Consider the following 21,126-nt stretch of genomic DNA (forward strand, 5'->3'; position numbering starts at 1 on the left):
TGAAAGTGAAAAATACACTTCCCTCACTTTTGTTGAACTGCATAACCACAGCAAATAGCAGCGTAATGCTTTGTCTCAGTTTGTCCATCTGTGAAGTAGGGTAATACAACCAGTCTTTATAATGTTGATTCTAAAGGACTCAATAAAGCATTTGATGACTTTTAATGACCTATTCCCTCTGGGCTCTGTGAATCATCTGTGGCTACATTTTCATATCTGGCTGGCTCTCTTCTGATGCCTAGCACATACCTGTCTGATTTCAAATTACCCTCACTATGAAACCAGTTCCTGAAAAGAGAATATCAGTCAATTTTAATATTAATCTTAGCAAAACACAATCAGGAAGGTAATCTACTTCTGTGAAAAGAAAAGAAATCCTACTGCCAGAATGCACTTCAAAGATATAGGAAAGAAACTTGAATTTTCCACTCTTTTGGACCATATCGCACTATCATCAGTGCAGGAAATAGAGATACTGACTTATGAAAATGCTTTGCAGACATTCTGTGTGGGCAATCTCATCCATACCCACAGCATTAACTCCCATCTCTATACACTGAAACTTTCTCCCATCCAGAGTTCTTAACTGACACGCAATTTCCTTCTAGACCTCTTTACTTGGACCTCCCACAATTACCTCAGTCTCAAACATTTAAAAACTTAACTCATTATTTTTCTGCATCCCCTCCCAAACCCTGCTCTTCCTCTCCTGTTTCCTAATTATCTTGTGAGTGGTTGTACCATGTATACGATTACCTAAATTGGAAATCTGGACATCACCATGGCTCTTCTTTCCCTGCATTCTTGAAACCTGATTAATCTTGAACTCCCATTGAGTCTATCCCTTAAAATGTGTCGAAACCAGTTTCTTCTTCCCTATTCCTACACTGGCTTAGTTTCTCTTATCTTCTTGGTCTCCTGGTCTCCATGCATACCCATTTCCAGATATTCGCCCCCACTCCTGTCATAGAGATTATTTCAGCCTGTGGCTTAATGCCTTTCAATAGTTCCATATCCCTTTAGGATAAAGGGCATATTCCTTATTGTTAAGGCGTACAAAGTCCTTCATGATTTGGCCCTTGACTACTTCTTCAGTCTCCCCTGTCATCATGCTTTCATCTATATCCTGAGTTCTAGCCAGAGCAAACTACTTATGGTTACTTTCACCGACTTCCATTCCTCTATGTTTTTGTCCATGCTATTCTCTTTCCTCATCTTGCCTGCCGGGGGAAGTTCTACCCATCCTTTAAAGCTCAGCTCAAGTTTTCCTCAATACTCCATCCAGGCAGAATTTGTTACTCTCTCCTCTGTATGCCCATAGTTTTTTTTTCCATAGCTCTATTATAACATTTGCCACATTATGTGATACAGTTTTTATTACTTCTCTATCTTTCCTATTAGAACATGAATGAGCTCCTTGAAGGCAGATCCTCTGCCTTACTCCTTTTTGGATTTCCGTGCCAATCCCCATGGCGAAATCATGACAAGTGCTCAGTAAATGTTGAAAATAGGCTTTGAGCTTCTTGTAGTTTTCTTGTCTAAATTCCAATGATTTTGCAAACCTGCTGAGCCTGGGCAGAAAACCCAAGAAACAAGTCCCGCTGTGCTAAATAGCTCAAGTCAGCCCAGAGTGAGCCAGGGCAGGTGCAACATCCATGTTGTGGGAAGGCATGCCCATGTGTCAGACTGAAGTCACTGATAGCAAATGAATGAATGCAGTTACACAGTTAAACCTTATTTTTTCTCCCTTTTCCCCTGCTGTCTATCTCCTTGCATGGCCTGTTATTCTCCCTCAACATTTCCTGAAATGCCTCCTTAGTTTTCTTCCAACTTTTGGTCCCACAGTGCTACCAGAGAAACTATTGATCACTCTGAGGTAGGAACATTGCTGGCAAAAATAAACAAGAGACTAAAACGTGCTATAATACCAGGGTGGCAATATATGCTTGGAAAGGCCCTTCCAGCAAACAGAAATCCCATTCATCATATAGTATTTGGATTTCAAATTTAAGTATTTTTACTTTTCCTTCCAGGGTGCTTTCTGGCTACTTTTGCAACATATGATTTGCAGGAGCAGCTGTGAGTTTATGCCCTAACAAATTGGTCTTTTATTGCAGAACTATGAGATATCTTGAGGATTGCTACTTTCTTTTTATTTTACTAATAACTTTATTAGGTAGTAGATCCTTTCTTAAGATTTAGAATAGTTAATTAAGTAAGATTAATAGGACTGAATTTCATTTCCCAAAAAACATTTAATTGCAATGTGGTCAATATTTTAATTCAAATGAATTGGGAGGAGGTGAATGAGAACTGGAATGACAGTTGCACAACACCATTGAAAAGAAATCTCCTGATGATTGTTAACTGAATATTCTACAAACGAGGCTATGATATGTTCTTTAATAAATGAGGAAACCACTGTTTAGCATGTCAGTATTTCAGCAATGCACTATAGTGTATATCATTCGAAAATCTTTCCAATTATTGGCTCGGAAATACCAGATTTGCTATTAACATCTATTTTTCACAGGTAGATTTCCATTTTTTTATATCAATATAATGGCATAGTTAACAATTACCCTCAAAATGACATGTTATTACCAGCCTCCTGGCAATTTAAAAACTAAAGATGGCTATTCTAAACCATTCTTCTAAGCTTGCAATTCTAAAACTGCCCTTTTCTATTAGAAAGCCCAGCACTCCATCAAAGAAGAAGAATGATTAAAGGAAATAAAACATAAGGCAATGTACTTTCTGATTACATCTCGACAATTGATGTCTGACTTTCATGCAAGGTACTAAAGTGCCCGTGTACTGAAATTACCATTCCTGTTTAAAGCTGAAGCAATCAAAACAAAAATGGGCAAACCCCTTTTGTATTGCCCTGGAAAAATAGATCATTTTGAAGGGTGTTTTTGTTGTTTCAAGAATCTGTTTAACCTTCCATTACAGAGAACCAGGCCATACCATCCAGCAACCATGATTTAACACCAATTCTTTTGCAAAATGTTGCTTTGAAAATATGTTGTTTAGGTTCCTAGAAATCTTGATCAATTATTGCTGCCTCCTTTCCAGCTTATTCTGCCACACATGCTCATTTTGAAAAGGGAATCAAATGATTCTAGACAACACACATTTTTTATGTGAAGGCCAACTTCCTGCTAAGGATTGGGTATCTTGTTTACAGTTAACAACGAAACCCCACCGAATGGGGCCTACTGCACATTTTCTCCTTAAAGTTTTCCTTTTCTTCGCCAAACGGCAAGTCCATTGTGTAATAAGGTAAGCACACTTTTAAACATACTAGTCATACCCTCTTGCTACTTTGTTCAGAACTTCTTTTGATGCTTATAAATATGTCTGAAATAAAAAATCTCCTTGAAAGCCAGTGGGTGGTGCTTTATGCTGATTTCAAGGAAGAAACCATTTTTCAGATTTATGAACAACAAAGAGACACAACACGTATTTCTCTTAGTACTTGACTGAGAGGATATAAACACAAACTGGGAGATATGCCAGTGTGATCAATGGATATTTACTTTTCCTCCCAGTAAAACCATTTGTCGGCAAACTACTAGCCTAATCTGGAGGATAAGTTAAAAGAAATTCTTTACCCATTTTGAGACAGATGACAATATCCAATTAGTGTGCTAGATTGTTCTTTTTAATAATTTTAAACACGTGACTGGCAGGAAACACTAGGGGATATGTTTGATAAAAGATATACCAAATAAATAGCTTAGTTCTGTAACAGATATGCACACCTTTCTTATAATTTTAAAGAATCGAGTTTTCTTAAACTGAATGAATATACCCTCTGTATAATCACTAAGAAGATGTACTTAAAAGGAATAATATTGAAAACCACAAGTTTTTGGTGTTTTTATCTCAGTGAAAATCAGAACCATCTTTATATAGCAGACCTAATACCGGGAAACAATACTCTACAACCAATGGTTAATTGTCAGGTAAATATAATTGCAGCAATGGAAATGACAAATGGTCTGAAAACACTGCGTGCTAGAAACTACCCGCTGCATAATGATTTCAGAGCCAAAGAAAAACTGAAGCATAGAATGGCAGGAGACATCCAATCTAATTACAGGTGTCTTTTTAACCAGTGAGAGGAAACTGGGGGAAGATAGATTCTGGTTTTTAATCTGCTATCTGTCTCTGATTAAAAAAGCAGGATGCCTAAAGAGTTTTGTTTTTTCCAGAGACAAGTGGAGTGGGGGTATTTGGAGAGACATTGCTCTCGCCTTAATCAGTCAGAAAAGACTGTCTGACCCGAGGGGGAAAGAGCATTGCTTTCTAAATTGGTCTTCCCAAAGCTGCTCCGTCACACTTATCATTCCTGCTTCTAAAACTGCCTTTGTGGGTGGGATTTAGACTTTGAAAACGTCCCAAGAGAGGTTTTTGTGTCCAAGGTCAGGCTGAAAGGCAGCAGCAGAGCTGGCTTCAGATCTGTTTCCTAGCAAGTGTGATGAGTTCTTGGTTGGAAATTCACGTCTACAAATGAGATGATAAAATGAACAAATGTTCCTTTTTAAAAAACTATCCAAAGGAAGGCTTCTTTCTCGGAATAAATTTCTCAGAAAGGTAGAAACACAAAGCAGATTTACTGGGGCTGTGAATGAGCACAAGAGATCTTTTGGGGGTGATAAAAATATTCTAAAACTGGGTTGTGGTGATGGTTGCACAACTACAAATTTATGAAAAATCCCTGAAGTGTACACTTATAACGGGTAAATTTTATGATGTATAAATTACACTTCAATAAAACTGTTAAAAATTCTCAGAAATAACTTGATGCCTATTACCTAAAAACTAATTACTGGTGAATTAGGGGTGGAGAAAACACATTTGTGGAAATCAGGGGGCTCCGCAAAGCCAACTTTCTGAATGACTCCCTTCTGCTCTGAACGTTTCAAGTCTGTGTGAAGCAAATGGTAAGAGGATACAGGACTGGGAGCACACAGCTGGGGGCTGGCTCGATTGAGGTCATTTCCCACTTTGTGTTTAATGTCAATGACAGGCATTTGAAAGAGACAATCCATACAAGCCAATAAAAGTGAGTGGAAAAGAAACGGCTGCTTAAAATGTCATACTCTTTCAAATCAAAACAAAAAACCTAATAATTTAATAAGTGGCATCTGCCCTTTCGTTTTTGTACTTTTAAAACTGTGGCTCTCCTTTTGACAACAGAAAAAAAAGTTGACATTTTGTATCTCAGCCTGAATCTTTGCTCTTAAAAAAAAAAAAAAACAGTTTGATATGGAATTCCGATTCTTTCTTGAAGGAGGGGACAGAGGTATAATGGGGGCATACAGCAATAGACTCATTCACCTTCAGGGTCCCACACTGGGACTACAATAGGTTGTCTCTTTCTATGATTAAAGCAAATCTGGTTAGCTTTTCCATTCAAAATTTCCCAGCTTGTGGGGCTGGTTGACATAGCTGATTTGACTATGGTACAAATGAAGTGATATCATGGATGTGATTATAAAATGGATTTCTTAGCTTTGGTCAGTTCATGGCCTTGTAAGATTGTCTGGCCTTAGCCACCTGTTCCACAAAGTGAGGATGGATACAAGGATGGCTGGATGGAAGCGTGTAGAGGCCTCAGCACATTCTGATCCCCAATTCTGGAAAAATAACCCAATGTACATGTCCTACTATACTTGTTGAGAATCTGTCTCTTTAGATGAAAAGAGATGTGATTCCACAGTAGATGTTCAAAGGAAAGCTGTATGCAAACACCAATGACTGCTTTCCTGCTAAGATGAACCAGGAGGTAGAGGAACTTGGACGAATGAGCTATAACCAGGGTAGCAAACTCAGTTTGTCTGGGAAAAGCATAAGCTCAGAGGCCTCCTCTCCACCCTTCTCCTGATTAATTTAACTTTTAGATTGCAAACTAGGAGGACAGCAGGGAGAGTGGTCCAAAGAAGGGATAGATTGAAGATGAGAGTGTTCTGATTCTCATCACACTAACAGTAATTCAAAATAGAACTATTATGTTTGAAAGGAAATGTACTAATGTGGTCATCTCTAAGTAGTATTCTTACAAGTAATTTTTATCTTGTACTTTCCAAATTTTCTGCAATGAATATGTATTATACAGCATTAGCAAAGTGGTATTAATAAAAATTTAAAAAGCTACTTACCACTTTGAGGATTCAAAATGTGATGCTTATTCAAAGACCAGCCTCCTAGGTTAGAAGCATCCATCTCAAAACCTTGTAAAACGACTGTCCTTTGCTCCCAGAGAATAACGTCAGGGCACGTTTCATATTCATATCCCACAGATACTGCAAACAAAGAGTTAACAGCACATTAGAAAACTGTAAACTATTTGCTTCATGTTTATACTAGTTGACAATTCTGTGGATATTACATTGGCTACTGAATTCTGATGAGAGTTGAAATTTGACTGCAAATTTTTCTCACCTAGCACGGTACAACATTGTACCTAGCACAGCACTGGTCATTCAAAGTGGATAAATATATGAAGGATTGAGTAAATAAATGCTCTTATTAGGTTGGTACCATATATTTATGGACATTAAGCTTCATTTTGGGCTTTCAGGTTGGAGGCTGTGCTATAAAACTGAAGAGAGACGCTTTATGTAGCATTAAGCTGTGGTAGTATAATTTCTCTCTACCGTTGTGGGAGAAGTGCAGGTATGACTGCCTTTTTTTTTTTTAATCACTATAGTGAAAAATGCACTCAGGAAGCTGCCTTTGGAGTACTAGGCCACTTATGCAGCAACCAACTACATATGAATCTAATAAAAATTGATTTGCCCAATTTATGTTTTCCTGTGCTAACTGGCTTTTGGTTTACTGAGAAGACTAAGTTTGCTTCGAGTGCTGCAAGTGTAAATTCCACTTTGTGCGCATTATGTTTTGGTTTCTGCATGTAACTAACCAATGGGACATCACCCAACATTTGGCTTCGACTCCTATGCAGCACAGATGTTGTGCATTAAACTTGGAACCCTGTTATGCCATTGAAATGGGAAATGCAGAAAGTGGTAGCTTGAGCGTCTTTGCTCTACTGAACTATGTATAGCTCAAGTATACCAAGTCCTAGCCATCTTCCCTCTTGGTAAATCTGCTTACCTGTTGGAATCCCAGATTTCTGGTTCTTAAATTTACATTGCTTTCTATCCTCATAACGTTCTAAGCCTGAGAACACTGGCTCATTATACTGCATATCCTGAAGCTGCTTTCCCCCTTTCTGGCAGCTTAAAATAGCCCTGGTTGGTCTGTGGTCTACCATTGCTTTTGAGTATCTGCCTCTACCTGACTCTTTAGATGCCCCTGAAGAGCTGAGTCCTTCCTTTGTCATTTGGATATGAAAACTGGAAATGAAAATGGGTGCTTAAGCAATGCCAGAACCATAAGCCCAAAAATGAAAAGATAAAGCCATCTAGTTTTGGTTTTTGCCATTAGGTGAAGGGAAACGATAGTAATTTTAGTCAAACTGATTTGTGTGTGCATGTGCATGTGCATGTGTGTGTGAGCACATTCACAGATAAGCCAAAAAGTCCCTGTAATCACAAAAACCCAACTCTCTGACTTCGTGGATAATTTGTAGCCAATTTTAAATTGCAGGCTGGCTTCTCTTTGTCCTCCCCTCTACCAAAACTTATAACAGCGATCAGGGCCATCTTCATGGGTATGACCCATGCTTAGGAGGGCCCCACACTTGGTTTAATGCTCTTCAGTCACTGTTTTGAAATTTGTAATACTTTTTAAACAAAAGGTTCTGTATTTTCATTTTCATTTCACTAGGCCCTGCAAATTATGTAGCCATTCCTTGTGGGGATGCCCTTCTATCAGCCATCAGCTGGTGAGACTCATGAAATGCAAACTCATTTTAATATTATCCTAAACCAAGCATTATTAGCAATGGAGGTCAATGTACTGGGATGGAGGGGAACTAATCATCTCTGCCAATGCTGTTCTCTATTAAGGTGGGTGGAAATAGACTCTTGGGGGGAAAGGGATCTCAAAGGTAATCTAGTTCAAGTTACACTTATGGTACAATTCAATACTGTCTACACTCTCCCTGATATCTCATACAGCCCCTCTACTTGCTAAAACAATTCTGGCAAAGTGCAAAGAGTTGGTTTTAGACCAAGAGTCAGAAAAGACTTTAACTCTCAGATCTATCATCAGCCAGTTGTGTAGGCTCAGGCAAGTTATTCTCCATCTCTGGAGTTGTGCTTTTTACTGGTAGCATAGTGGGGAGGGAGTGACTAGAATTGGTGGTTCATAGGCTCTTTTGGTTCGGGGAGCACATTGTTGTGAATCTAATGAAAGTTATGGACATTCTTCCTAGAAAAATGCATATGCATACGCAATTTTGTATATAACTCTAGGGAGTTCACTGACTTTCTGAAGTCCAAATAAAGATCTCAGCTCAAAGACCACTATAGTAGACAATCCTTTTAATCCCTCTTTAGCACTAACACTCTAAATTGTATTCTTTCTAGATTACATTTGATAGCTTCTGTTTAGGATCAAACCCAAAAGCCAAATAGAATCTTATGCTGAAAAAATCAGGTGGTTAGCAAGCACACTGAGGGCCATGTTGGTGTGTGGGATAACACAGTTTCTGCTTCTGCTGCCAACATTTAAAAGTCTTGATTAATAAATAATCACAATGACAATAATTACAAGTTCCCTTAAAGCCATCATCTCCTTCCCCACAGTACTCCTGGCAATTACTGGATCTGCCTTCTGTACATTGTAAGTCTGGTGAGCTCTCCTACAATCCCTTCTCCGGAAGGTGATTGCAGTTTTGCAAATAAGTAGTGTGCCCTGGTGACCTGTGATGGTGGATTGGAGCCTGCTTTTTCTCTCTCAGTAACAGTTAAAGATCCTCCCAACTCTGCAGCAGGAAATGCTTACATAAAGCATCAATTAAGGAGTTCTCAATGCAGTGGTAATGAGACATACGTACTCTCTTCACCTCCTCCTATCTGCTCTGTGAATTGCTCTCCAGTCCACGACAAAAAAGTGCATTGGCTGCAAACCCCACAATTATATTACTTTTTTTCCCCAGTCACAGCAAATAGCAACAAGGCAACCACTTAGTAAGTTCCCTCTAATTTTTATTAGATTTACTTCCTCCCAAGAAAGCTCTATGAGCTAATGAAGTTGTAATTTATATTTAAGACTTGTCCAAAATTTCCAGCTGACTTTAATGAGAATAGCTGTGTGTTGGGGTATTTTCATATGTAGCTCCTTGCTCAGGGTAACAAGGCAAAGTTTCTTTCTGACAGCAGCCAACATTAACATAATCCTGGAACTTGCAATCAGCTTATGAGAGGGCAAATATTTCACCCCATGGAGTTGCTTCTCTCCAAACTCACAAGAACTAGCAAATACAGTAGCAACTAATCCTAGACTTTCTCTCATGGAAGCAGACTATAATGCACTAAATGCCTATTTTTTTCCCTATAATTAAATATAGGAAAAAATGGTTATATTGGAGCTGGCACTGAAAATGCTGTCTTGACACCATACTCTGCCTGACAGTATGACAGCTAAACCTCAGCTAAATAAGCACAGTGGACCACTACCATGTCCCAGGCGGCCTGTTGCTTATCATGTCTGATCATCAACACAGCATGGTACAGATTCAGTCTCTGGCAGTCTGGAGTGGGGACTAGGAAAAAAAAATCATCAACATCTCAGAGAAGCTGTAGAAAGTAGACTAGACTGGCAGTTAGCAGGGATAAGTGGATAAGGGGTCCTGGACTATGCTTCCCAGGGACTAGCATAATGGGTTTGTGCTGGCGCACATGTATTGGGAAGGCAGTTGAGAGTGAGTGATTATTACGGAATAATACTTCCTCTGAGCCATGTGATCACCTCCCTTGTGACTTCCCTAATTCCATCTGGATTTCTGCCTTTTTGTATTCTCTCCTTCACCTCCACACAGAGATATTAACGGAATATTCCTTAACCAAGAGTCTCTGATTGTCGAGATAGTCTTGTTACTTTTGCAGAGGATTCTATCCTCTGGTCACAGGATTGTTCCTCTGACTTCACTGTTAGTCATCTTGCAAATATTACACTGGCTTGTAAAGAAGACTGGGTAAAGATTGTAGCTTGTTCCTCCAAAGCCATTTGACATTGGAAAAATAACTGAATGTTCATTCTACTTATCAGAGCAGCAGCATTTATATGACATGGGGATGGCAAGAAGGCTGAGGGTCGCGCTGTTCCTCTTACCTAGTTTAGTTACTGTGACATTCATTTATAAGGGCTAGGATAGGAGATTGACATTAAGTAGCCAAAGTAAAGGTGCCATGCAATGAAGCTGATGTGTGAAATATGACAAGGTTAAGCAGATGACTTTCAACAGCTTCAGGCTAAGGTTTCAGAATTTATAATGGTTGCATTTATGAAGGCAATATATAATTAAAGGTAGTCTGATAGTCAATGTGAGAAATTTACATGTTACCTTCATGAACTCAGGGAACATCTAAAAATAATTTCATGACATTTAAAAGGTACCTAACAAGATGAAAACCTAAATATTTTCCATTCTTTTAAAATACAAGATTAATGCAAAAACAAAAGCAACAACAAAGACAAAAGACCTAAAGAACCAAATGAGGGCCATGGCAACAACCGACCAAGACAATGTAGCTAAAATGCTATCTATTTAAAACGAGTACCTGCTCTCCGAGAGTCTTCTATCTTTCCCTATTCTCTAGTGATTTATTGTAGGATAAGATGAGACCAGAGGCTCCTCAATTTGACACACTGCCCAGTGGCCTGAAATGCTTTGTTTATTATTCCTAGCTTACTAAGAGTGTCAGAATCAGGTGTTAAATTTTCATCAAGTGTCTTTTTTGCACTTACAGACATATTCACATGGTTTCCCCTTTAATCTGTTAAGACAGTGAATTATAGCAACAGATTTCCCAATGTTGAACCATATTTCTTGCCCTAAAATAAACTTTACCTGGACATGATGTATTATCCTTTCAATGAATCTCTGGATTTGATTTGGCAATCCCTTACTTAAGATCTTTGCCCTACCTATTTACAGAGATAAGGGTTAAACATGATAGTGTAAGAGTGAGGTAGCTGAATGAAGAGAAAGGTAGGAAATTAAAAGAATCCAGAAGTCAGACAGCTATGCAACACTTTTGCCAAGAGGTTCTGTACATTAAAACCTAATATTATGAGATTTTTTCTTCTGGCTGCTTTGTCCAAGCCTAGTTGTATAAAAGCCAACATGGATAACCTATATGCCCCCAAAGACAGGGTGATATACTGGCTCTTGTATAACATTTGTGAGTGCCTTTGTGTACCTAGGCACTGTCCTCCTCTCTCTGGGCAGACCCACCATCCCTTATATAGGCAAGGCTAAGGGGTCACCCTGAGTCTCTGTCCTTATTCATTTCTTTGTTCAGTCATTCAACAAATACGCAATATTTCATAGGTACCTCTTGTTGACAGGCAGTTTGTGGGGCACTGGGAATATGAGGTTGAACAAGACAGCATCCCTCCCCCCAGTGGAGGTTATATTCTAGTGGGAAGAACAAACATAAAAGTAAAACAAACAACATAAACACACACACACAAATTGTCATAAATGTTATGATGAGAAAATGCTGAGCATTATGAGAGAACGTAACCAGGAAATTTTATGTTGGACTGGGGAGGCAAGGAAAAGCCTCTTTATCAAGAAGGGGTTTACCTTTATAGGGAAAGGCATTCTAAGCAGAGAGAGTGGCATGTGTGTAAGGCCTTGAGACTTGGTAGCTCTGAGAGATTTAAAGGTCAGGGTGGCTAGAGGGTTAGTTTCTCTCCAGTGCAATCAAAAACAAGTGAAAAACAACAACACTCCCTGTCCCTACCCAGTGAAAAATTATAAGATTACTATCCCTTAGCAGTATTTAGGCATATTTTTGGGGGAGGGAGAGGTTTTGGAAATAGACTCACCTTGAAAATGGACTGGCTATCATTTGAAACAATGTGATTGATTAAGAGGGTTTCAATATTGTAATGGAAAGTGAAATGCTATTATTTAATGACGCAGCAAATCTTCACTAAGCTGCTCGACGTGCCAGGCAGGTGATCTGAGAAGCGCTGGAGATATGGTGAGTATTATACAGGGCAGGATAATTTTTCATGGGAGAGAAGCCATACCTTGAAGGATTACCTACTTTCTGGAATTTTTACCAAAAGTCACCCTAATAATTACCACAAAATAATATGCATTATGTTTGTATAATACGAAACAGTTACATATGTTTTTGTGCATATGACCTAATTTGAAGACTCAAAAACTCATGAGGAAACTATATTTGCTGCAGTTTGATAGATTATATCATAGAGACTCAAAGAAATGAAGTTGTTAAGTCCAAGGTCACATGGCTAGTAAATGGCAGAGCCAGAGCTCAAATCCAGAAACTCATAGACAAATGCTTTCATCTACTATGCTAGATAACAGCTATTAAGGAGAAAGAACCACAATTCAGTAGTGCTAAATAAATAACTTTTTATTTGTTCAGAATTTAAGAGATAAGGACTGGAAGCTAGGGATAGCCCTGAAGTAGAAGAGCCATGTAACCCCAATGGCCTCAAACGGTGCTTGGTTATGTTGTTTTCCTGACGTAATTATTACCAGTATCTCCTTTCACCCTCAAAGGCAACTGGTTTGAATGATAAATTATGTGGTAACCCAATGTTGAAGGGATACCTTCGTAGTCCCTTCTGATATGGGTTGGTAGAGGGGACCAGAAGGCAAGAACAGTCATAAATGCTGATCTGGAAAGTAAGTAACATGGCTTGATAAATCATTTAATTTTTGTGTTTCTGGGCTTATCATCTTACCAATGGCTTTCAAACTTTCATATCTGAAAGTCATGATGAGAAACATGATTTGTTAATTGTGACCCAGCATCCACATAGGGAGATACACACACACACACGCACGCACGCACACACACGCACACACACACAAAACAAAGTTTTCCAAGACACTCTTTGTAGCATCACATTCTGATATGTTCTATTTTATTCTGTTCTGTTCATTTTGGTTCTATTATATTCTATCATATTCTATTCAATTTTTTTTAAAACAAAAGTGCTGGTTGACTCACCAAATAGATTTCACAATCTACTAATGGGTGTTGACCAGCAGTTTGAAATGGGCACAAGACCACTTGATTATGAAAGTATTAGTGAAGGCCATTTGAAAACCTTGGTAGGAACTCTTACTTTTGGTGGTCCTATCTTATATCTTATAAGACATATGAAAATGTATACAACTCATATCCCACCTTAGACATATTTCATAAGTAAGCACAAAAATTGAGTTGTAGTTCACAAGCTGACATGATGCTCCATTTTTCTGACACTTATTTAAACATTTATTAACGTTGATTTTCAGATTTCCTTTTCATCTTCTGGTGACAATAAACTTGTTTTTTAGGTAGCAAACATTTTGTAGGTCCTTGAAAAACTCATCTCCTTGGCACTGTGCCTATAAAGTTGAATGGATAAAATGGCCCTGCTCTCATTTAACGATTATGAATTCATGATGGAGAGAAATGATGAAAGATTATTATCTCTGCTAGCTTCTCTGACAGAAAACCACTGGGGCGTTGAATTGGGTACTCAGTAAGGTGGGCTGGTCACTTTAGTGAGGAGAGGCAGCAGTGAAAGGCATACAGAACTAAGGACTGGGAGACCCGAGTTTGAATCCCCATACAGGACTCTAGGCCAGTCACTTTTTCTTTCTGACCCTCAGTTTTCCCTCTGCAACATGAAGATCATACTAATTCTGCCATGCCTACCAGGCAGGAATGTTATAAGCATTAAAATGAGATAATGCATGTGAAAGTACTTTGCAAATTGTAAAGCACTACCCATTTATTATTAAAATATTCAGTGGATGCTATTTTTGTGGCTGCCCAACCTGCTTAGGTTTTACTGAAGGGAAATTTATGAACACTAAAGCATCGTTCTCAGGAATGTTTTGTGTGTACAAAGCAACCATAGCTTAGCACCTATTACTATTAATGTTCCCTTGTTTCTCTCTAACACAATTTAGACAGACTCCTATGTGTCATGAACCTTTAGGAAGTCTAGTTCTCCCAGAAACACCACTCTTTGTTGCCAAACTACTGTACTAAATAATTATGCAATTGTTGTTGCCAATAACCTTGAAGAAAAATAGAATTGTTTATAGCAGAGCTACTAACAGTGGATGGCTGATTTCCTGAACTTCCAGGACTCCAAACTGCTGCAATTTAATTTAATTAAAATAAAGACGAGGCATAATGCATTATTACATATTGATAATGTATGCAGACACAGGCGGACATCAGGAATTATTTAGACAAAATTCACATAATGGATGCAGATCAGAGCCCCTGAACAAGCCAGTTTGTCAAATTAGATAAGCCATCTCTAGAATTTTAACAGCCCTATGAACTTAACAGTAATGATTTTTTTACATTGTTTTGCAAGCAGCAGAGTTGGGAAAGAAACTAAATAAAATACAATGATTTCCAGACATCGTACTTTATTTAGAGTCAGAGAATAAAGCACTAAGGCCAAATTATTTCGAATGCTCACATGGAGTTTTTAGCAGGGGAGGCTTGTCTGTGTATCAGACAACAAAATCTTTAAGCCGAATGAACTAGTGATTGTGGCTTTTATACTGGAACCCTGGGGGTGATTTTACTCTTCTTCCGCTTGATCAATATTGTACTGGGATAAATCAATCTTATCAGTTACGATTGATACTTCTCCAAGGAAGGAGTTCACACAATCCCTGTTTATAATTTATTCCCCCTGGTATTATTCCCTCAGCTGCGAAGTCTGTTTCCTTACAAAAAACTGTGGTATATCCTAGGCTGTCAAGCACGGCTTTTCTCATTTTTGCTATCCCTCGACACTCTATTCTTCTCTTGTGATATTCTAGCCCTTAGAGATTACACGAATTCCCCACAGCTGAGCTATGTGGAAAACAAGAGTTCCACATTTCAAAGTAATTTAGATGTTCACCATCACTTTAAATTCAGCCTGTTTAAGCCTGAACCCTTCTTTCTCCAACACCCAGAAGTGAGTGGGCCAGAGATTCATATTTAACTGGCATGGGAGGAAAAAGAGTGAGAGGCCTTTCTAGTCACTGTTTTAACCAAAATCCTTGCTATAACTGGACTGTATGAATGCCGGTCATGGCTTATATTAGTTTCCAATCTCTGGTGTAACAAATTACCAAAAACGTAAAGGCTTTAAACAGAAACATTTCTTTTTTTTTTTTGAGACGGAGTTTCGCTCTTGTTACCCAGGCTGGAGTGCAATGGCGCGATCTCGGCTCACCGCAACCTCCGCCTCCTGGGTTCAGGCAATTCTCCCGCCCCACCCTCCTGAGTCGCTGGGATTACAGGCACGCGCCACCATGCCCAGCTAATTTTTTTTTTTTTTTTTGGAATTTTTAGTAGAGACGGGGTTTCACCATGTTGACCAGGATGGTCTCGATCTCTTGACCTCGTGATCCACCCGCCTCGGCCTCCCACAGTGCTGGGATTACAGGCTTGAGCCACCGCGCCCGGCCAGAAACATTTCTTATCTTACAGTTATGGAGGTCAGAATTCTCAAATGGGTCTCACTGAGCAAAAATCAAGGTGTCTGCGGGGCTGAATTCCTTTCCAGAGGCTCTAAGGGAAAATCCATTTCTTTGCCTTTTCCTGCTTCTAGTAGCTGTTTGCATTCCTTTGTTTGTGGCTCTCTTTCCTCATCTTCAAAACCAGCAATGTTGCAACTCTCTGTTTCTTTCTTCCATAGTTGTATTCTTACGTAACTCTGACCTCCCCTTCTGCTCCCTTCTCTGCTTATAAGGACCCTTATGACAAATTGGGCCTACCCAGATAGACCAGGGTAATCTCCAATCTCAAATCAGAAGCTAACAGTCTTAATTTCATCTGTAACCTTAATTATCTTTTGGCAGACAACATAATATATTCATAGTTTCCAAGGATGGAAATCTTTGTGTGGGTGGCTATTACTCTGCCTACCAAATAGCTATATTAGTATTTCTGAATTTGAAGCAAATCTGTAAAGTGTCAGGTATAGCACTGTTGCTGCTGCAAAATTCAGTCTATTTCTTCCCATATCAGTTAAGTGATTACAAAATATCTCCAGGAGTACAAATATACGTTTCCTTCTTTGTTTGTTTATTTAGATTAATCATAAATATTAAGGTATCAGCTCAATGGTTGCATATTTGATCCCTTCTGTTTCCATTCATTTATCACCTGAACTATTTATTATCTATTATGTTCTTATGGAGCTCACAATCCATCCTCAGAGTAGTAGATTCTCCAATTTCATTCTACCAACGGTTCAGATGTTTTACCATTGTCAGAAAATGGATCTTTTGAAAAAACATTATGCCAAGTAAAACAAGCCAGACACAAAAGACCATATATTGTATGAATCCATGTGTTTCAAATATCAAGAATAGATAAATCCATACAGACAAAATGGAGATTAGTGGATGCCAAGAGTCGGGGGAGGGAGGAGTGGGGAGTGACTGCTAATGTGTACAGGGTCACTTTGTGGAGTGATGATGAAAATATTCTGGAATTAGATATCGATGACAGTTGTACAACCTTGTGAAAATACTAAAAACCAATGAATTGTACACTTTAAGTGAGTGAACTTTATGGTCTATGAATTATACCTCAATAAGCCTGTTATTAAAAAAATCAAGTTGAGCTGCATTTCTGTGAACCCTAGCAAGAAATGACTACTAGATACTATATTGGTCAGCTCTTTATGAGAGGACTGGGTAAACTTCTAAGTGTCACAATTTAAGAAAAGAAGCAAAAAACAAAACCAAAAACAACCCCTTCAAAACCCAGCTGGTGTCTAAGGAAGGTCATAAAGAATTAGAAAATATAAAAAAACCATCTAAAAGTTCAACCAATTCAGGTGTTGGTTTTTTGAAAAATTACTAAGATAGATAGGCCTCTAGCTAGATTAATAAAGAAGAAAACAGAGAAGATCCAAACAAACACAACTAGAAACAACAAAGGGGATGTTACCACTGACTCCACAGAAATGTAAATAACCATCAGAAACACTATGAACACCTAGAAGAGATTAATAAATTCGTCGACATATACATCCTTTCAAGACTGAACCAGGAAGAAATTGATTTCCCAAACAGACAATAATGAGCTCTGAAGAATCAGTAATAAATAGCCTACCAATCAAAAAAACAAAAAACAAAACAAAACACAACCCAGGACCAGGTGAATTCACAGCCAAATTCTAGAAGATGTACAAAGAAGAGCTGGTACCATTCCCACTCGAATTATTCCAGAAAATTGAGAAGCAGGGACTCCTCCCCAACTCATTCTATGAGGCCAACATGATCATCCTGATACTAAAACCTGGCAGAGACACAACAGAAAAGAAAACTTCAGGGCAATATCCCTGATAAACATTGATGCAAAAATCCTTAAAGAAATACTTGGAAACTTAATCCAGCAGCACTCAAAAAGCTAATCCACTATGATCGAGTATGCTTCATCCCTAGGATATAAGGTTTGTTCAACCTAGGCAAATCAATAAATACGATTCATCATGTAAATGGAACTAAAGAAAAAAACCACTTGATTATCTCAATAGATGCATAAAAGGCTTTGATAACATTCAATACCAATTCATGTTAAAAACTCTCAATAAACTAGGTATTGATGGAATATAGCTCAAAATAATAAGACACATCTATGACAAACCCACAGCCAACATCATAGTGAATGGGCAAAAGCTGGAAGCATTCTTCTTGAAAACTGGCACATAACAAGGATGCCCTCTGTCATCGATCCTATTCAACATAGTATTGGACGTCCTGGCTAGCACAATACAGCAAGAAAAAGAAATAAAGTACATCCAAATAGGAAGACAGGAAGTCAAACTATCCTCTTGGCAAATAACATGGTTCTATATCTAGAAATTCCCACAGACTTGGCCTCAAAGGTCCTTCAACTGATAACTTCAGCAAAGTTTCGGGATACAAAATCAATATATGAAAATCACTAACATTCCTACATACCAACAACAGCCAAGTTGAGAGCCAAATCAGGAACACACTCCCATTCACAATTCCCACAAGAAGAATAAAATACCTAAGAATATAGTTCATCAGGGAGGTGAAAAATCTCTCAAAGAGAATTACAAAACACTGCTCAGATAAATCTGAGACAACACAAACAAACAGAAAAACATTCCATGCTCATGGATAAGAAGCATCAATATCATAAAAATGGCCATACTGCCCAAAGCAATTTACAGATTCAATGCTATTTCTATTCAAACTACCAATGACATTCTTTACAGAATTAGAAAAAAAAATCTAAAATTCATACGGAAGCCAACAAAAAGCCCGAATAGCTAAGGTGATCCTAAGCAAAAAGGAAAAATGATGGAGGCATCGCATTACTCAACTTCAAACTATACTGCAGGGCGACAGTAACCAAAACAACATGGTACTGGTATAAAAACAGTACACGGACCAATGGAACAGAATAGAGAGCCCGGAAATAAGGTCATACATCTACAACCATCTGATCTTCAACAAAGCTGACAAAAACAAGCAATGGGGAAAGGGCTCCCTATTCAATAAACGGCGCTGCAATAATTGGCTACCCATATACAGGAGACTGAAACTGGACCCCTTACTTATACCATATACACAAATCAACTCAAGATGGATTAAAGACTTAAATGTAAAACCCAAAACTATAAAAACCCTGGAATACCATTTGGGACACAGAAACGGGCAAAGATTTCATGAGGAAGACACCAAAAGCAATCACAACAAAAGCAAAAATTGACAAATGGGATCTAATAAAATTTAAGAGCTTATGCACAGCAAAAGGAACTATCAACAGAGTAAAAAGACAACCTACAGAATAGGAGAAAATATTTGTAAACTATGTACCTGACAAAGGTCTAATATCCAGCATCTACAAGGAACTTAAACAAATTAATAAGAAAAAAATGGACAACCTATTAAAAAGTGGGCAAAGGGCATGAATGGACACTTTTAAAAAGAAAACATATATATGGCCAACAGCATATAAAAAAAATTCAGTATCACTGATCATTAGAGAAATGCAAATTTTAAAAAAGTCAAAAAATAATAGATGCTGGCAAGGTTGTAGAGAAAAGAGAACAATTTAACACTGTTGGTGAGAGCGTTAATTAGTTCAGCCATTGTGGAAAGTGGTATGTCAATTCCTCAAAGATCTAAAAACAGAATTGCCATTTGACGCAGAAATCCCATTCTTTGGGTAGGAATATAAACCACTCTACCATAAAGACACATGTACACAAATGTTCATTGCGGCACTATTCACAATAGCAAAGACATGAAATCACCCTAAATGCCCATCAATGACAGGTTGGATAAAAAAGATGTGGTACTTATACACCACGGAATACCATACAGCCATAAAAAAGAATGACATGCTGTCTTTTGTGGGGACATGGATGAAGCTGGAGACTATCATTCTTAACAAACTAATGCAGGAACAGAAAACCAAATACTGCATGTTCTCAACATGGAGCTAAGTGATGATAACTCATGGACACAAAGAAGGGAACAAAAGACACTGGGGCCTACTTGAGGGTGGAGGGTGGGAGAAGGGGGAGGATCAGAAAAAGTGACTACTGGGTAGTAGGCTTAGTAGATAGGTGGCAAAATAATTTGTACAACAAACCCTGTGACACGAACTTACCTATATAACAAGCCTACACACATATCCCTGAACCTAAAATAAAACTTTAAAAATAAATAAAAGAATTAGAAAATAAGGACCTATAGAAAAAAGAGGAATCTTGGATTGTCTGCCTAGGGAAGCAATTGCTGTAGGATAATATGGAGAAGGGAATTTGAGGCTTTCAGTATGATTTAGTGAGGTTTTCAGCAGGAATGATATGTCATGCTTGTAAATGTTCACCACAGAGAGTTCGAATTAAGGCATGGGCAGAGGTAAGAGAATTATCAAGGAAGGGAGAGCCACCTAAGCACTGGCATAACTGGTTAAACCTTCTGGACTTGTAGGGGGAAGAGGAGGGAATGATGACACAGAAGGCAAGAGACAGCATGGGGATTTGGAGGAGGGGCTACTAGACAGGAGCTGCTATTTTCTAATGTAGTCTGCAGGAAAGCAGGGAGAGGGATAAGTACCCTGACCTTGTTCTCTTTCTAGAGTCTCCAGATGGTGCCACTCATTGACCAAATCAAGTGGGAAGTTAAAGGGCAAAGGCATTCAGGGAATGCAGTCCATGGAAGCCAGCCTCTCAACACAGAGAAGGATAGAAAGATTATGCGTGTGTGTTTGTGGGGGGTGGGTGGCAGGGAGGGCAAATGGAGAATAAGCACAAAGTGTCTGTTATACTCACAACACCCTTCTTAGAGAAGCTGAGGCAACAAATACCTGCATAGACTCCATGCTTTATACTATGTGATCACAGTACCCTGGCCACCACAAAACTGAATAAAAGCAATACCAGCAACTGACATGTGTTGGGTGCTTACGATGTGCCAAGCACTTTATGTTACTCACCTCATTTAATCATAATATCATAACAAACCTATGAGTAACATAATCTTTATGATACTCACTTTACAGATGGAGAAACTGTGGCATTTGGAGATTAAGTAATTTACCCAATGTCACACAGCTCGTAAGTAGAGAAGGAATGATTTGAACCCAGGGAAGGAGTCTGGCTCCAGAGTTGTTCTCATAACCACTACACTCATAGAATAGGGATTGAGGAGGACTCTGCAGGCTGGTCAGCAACCTTCATGGTAGCCTAATGTTAAAGTTCTGCCTTACAAGAGTGTTCTAGACTGCACAGTAAATGGCTGACACAATACAATATTTTCTCTAATAGGAACCTGAATACAAGATACACAGGAAGGTGGCAGATCATAGAACATGAAGAGCTGAGAGAGGAGGGTAGTTAGTAGGGCAGGAGGAGAGATGAAGTCAGTCTTATGTATGGCTGAGTCACCACTGTGGGAAGCAGTGGACTTGGAAAAAGTTGAGCTGTTTT

The 21,126-nt window shown here is 38.6% G+C and overlaps 1 protein-coding gene across 1 annotated transcript in view; it reads right to left on the reverse strand.

The window, feature by feature from the left end:
* Window positions 1–21,126, reverse strand: part of TENM1 (teneurin transmembrane protein 1) — a 355,471-nt gene that overhangs the window by 118,091 nt on the left and 216,254 nt on the right. The window contains exon 17 of the mRNA XM_017497555.2: window positions 6,171–6,314. Coding sequence (XP_017353044.2) covers window positions 6,171–6,314 — 144 coding nt within the window. The remainder of the gene's footprint in view (window positions 1–6,170; window positions 6,315–21,126) is intronic.

The sequence above is a fragment of the Cebus imitator genome, unplaced genomic scaffold (assembly GCF_001604975.1).
Source record: "Cebus imitator isolate Cc_AM_T3 unplaced genomic scaffold, Cebus_imitator-1.0 Scaffold232, whole genome shotgun sequence".
Taxonomy (NCBI): domain Eukaryota; kingdom Metazoa; phylum Chordata; class Mammalia; order Primates; family Cebidae; genus Cebus; species Cebus imitator.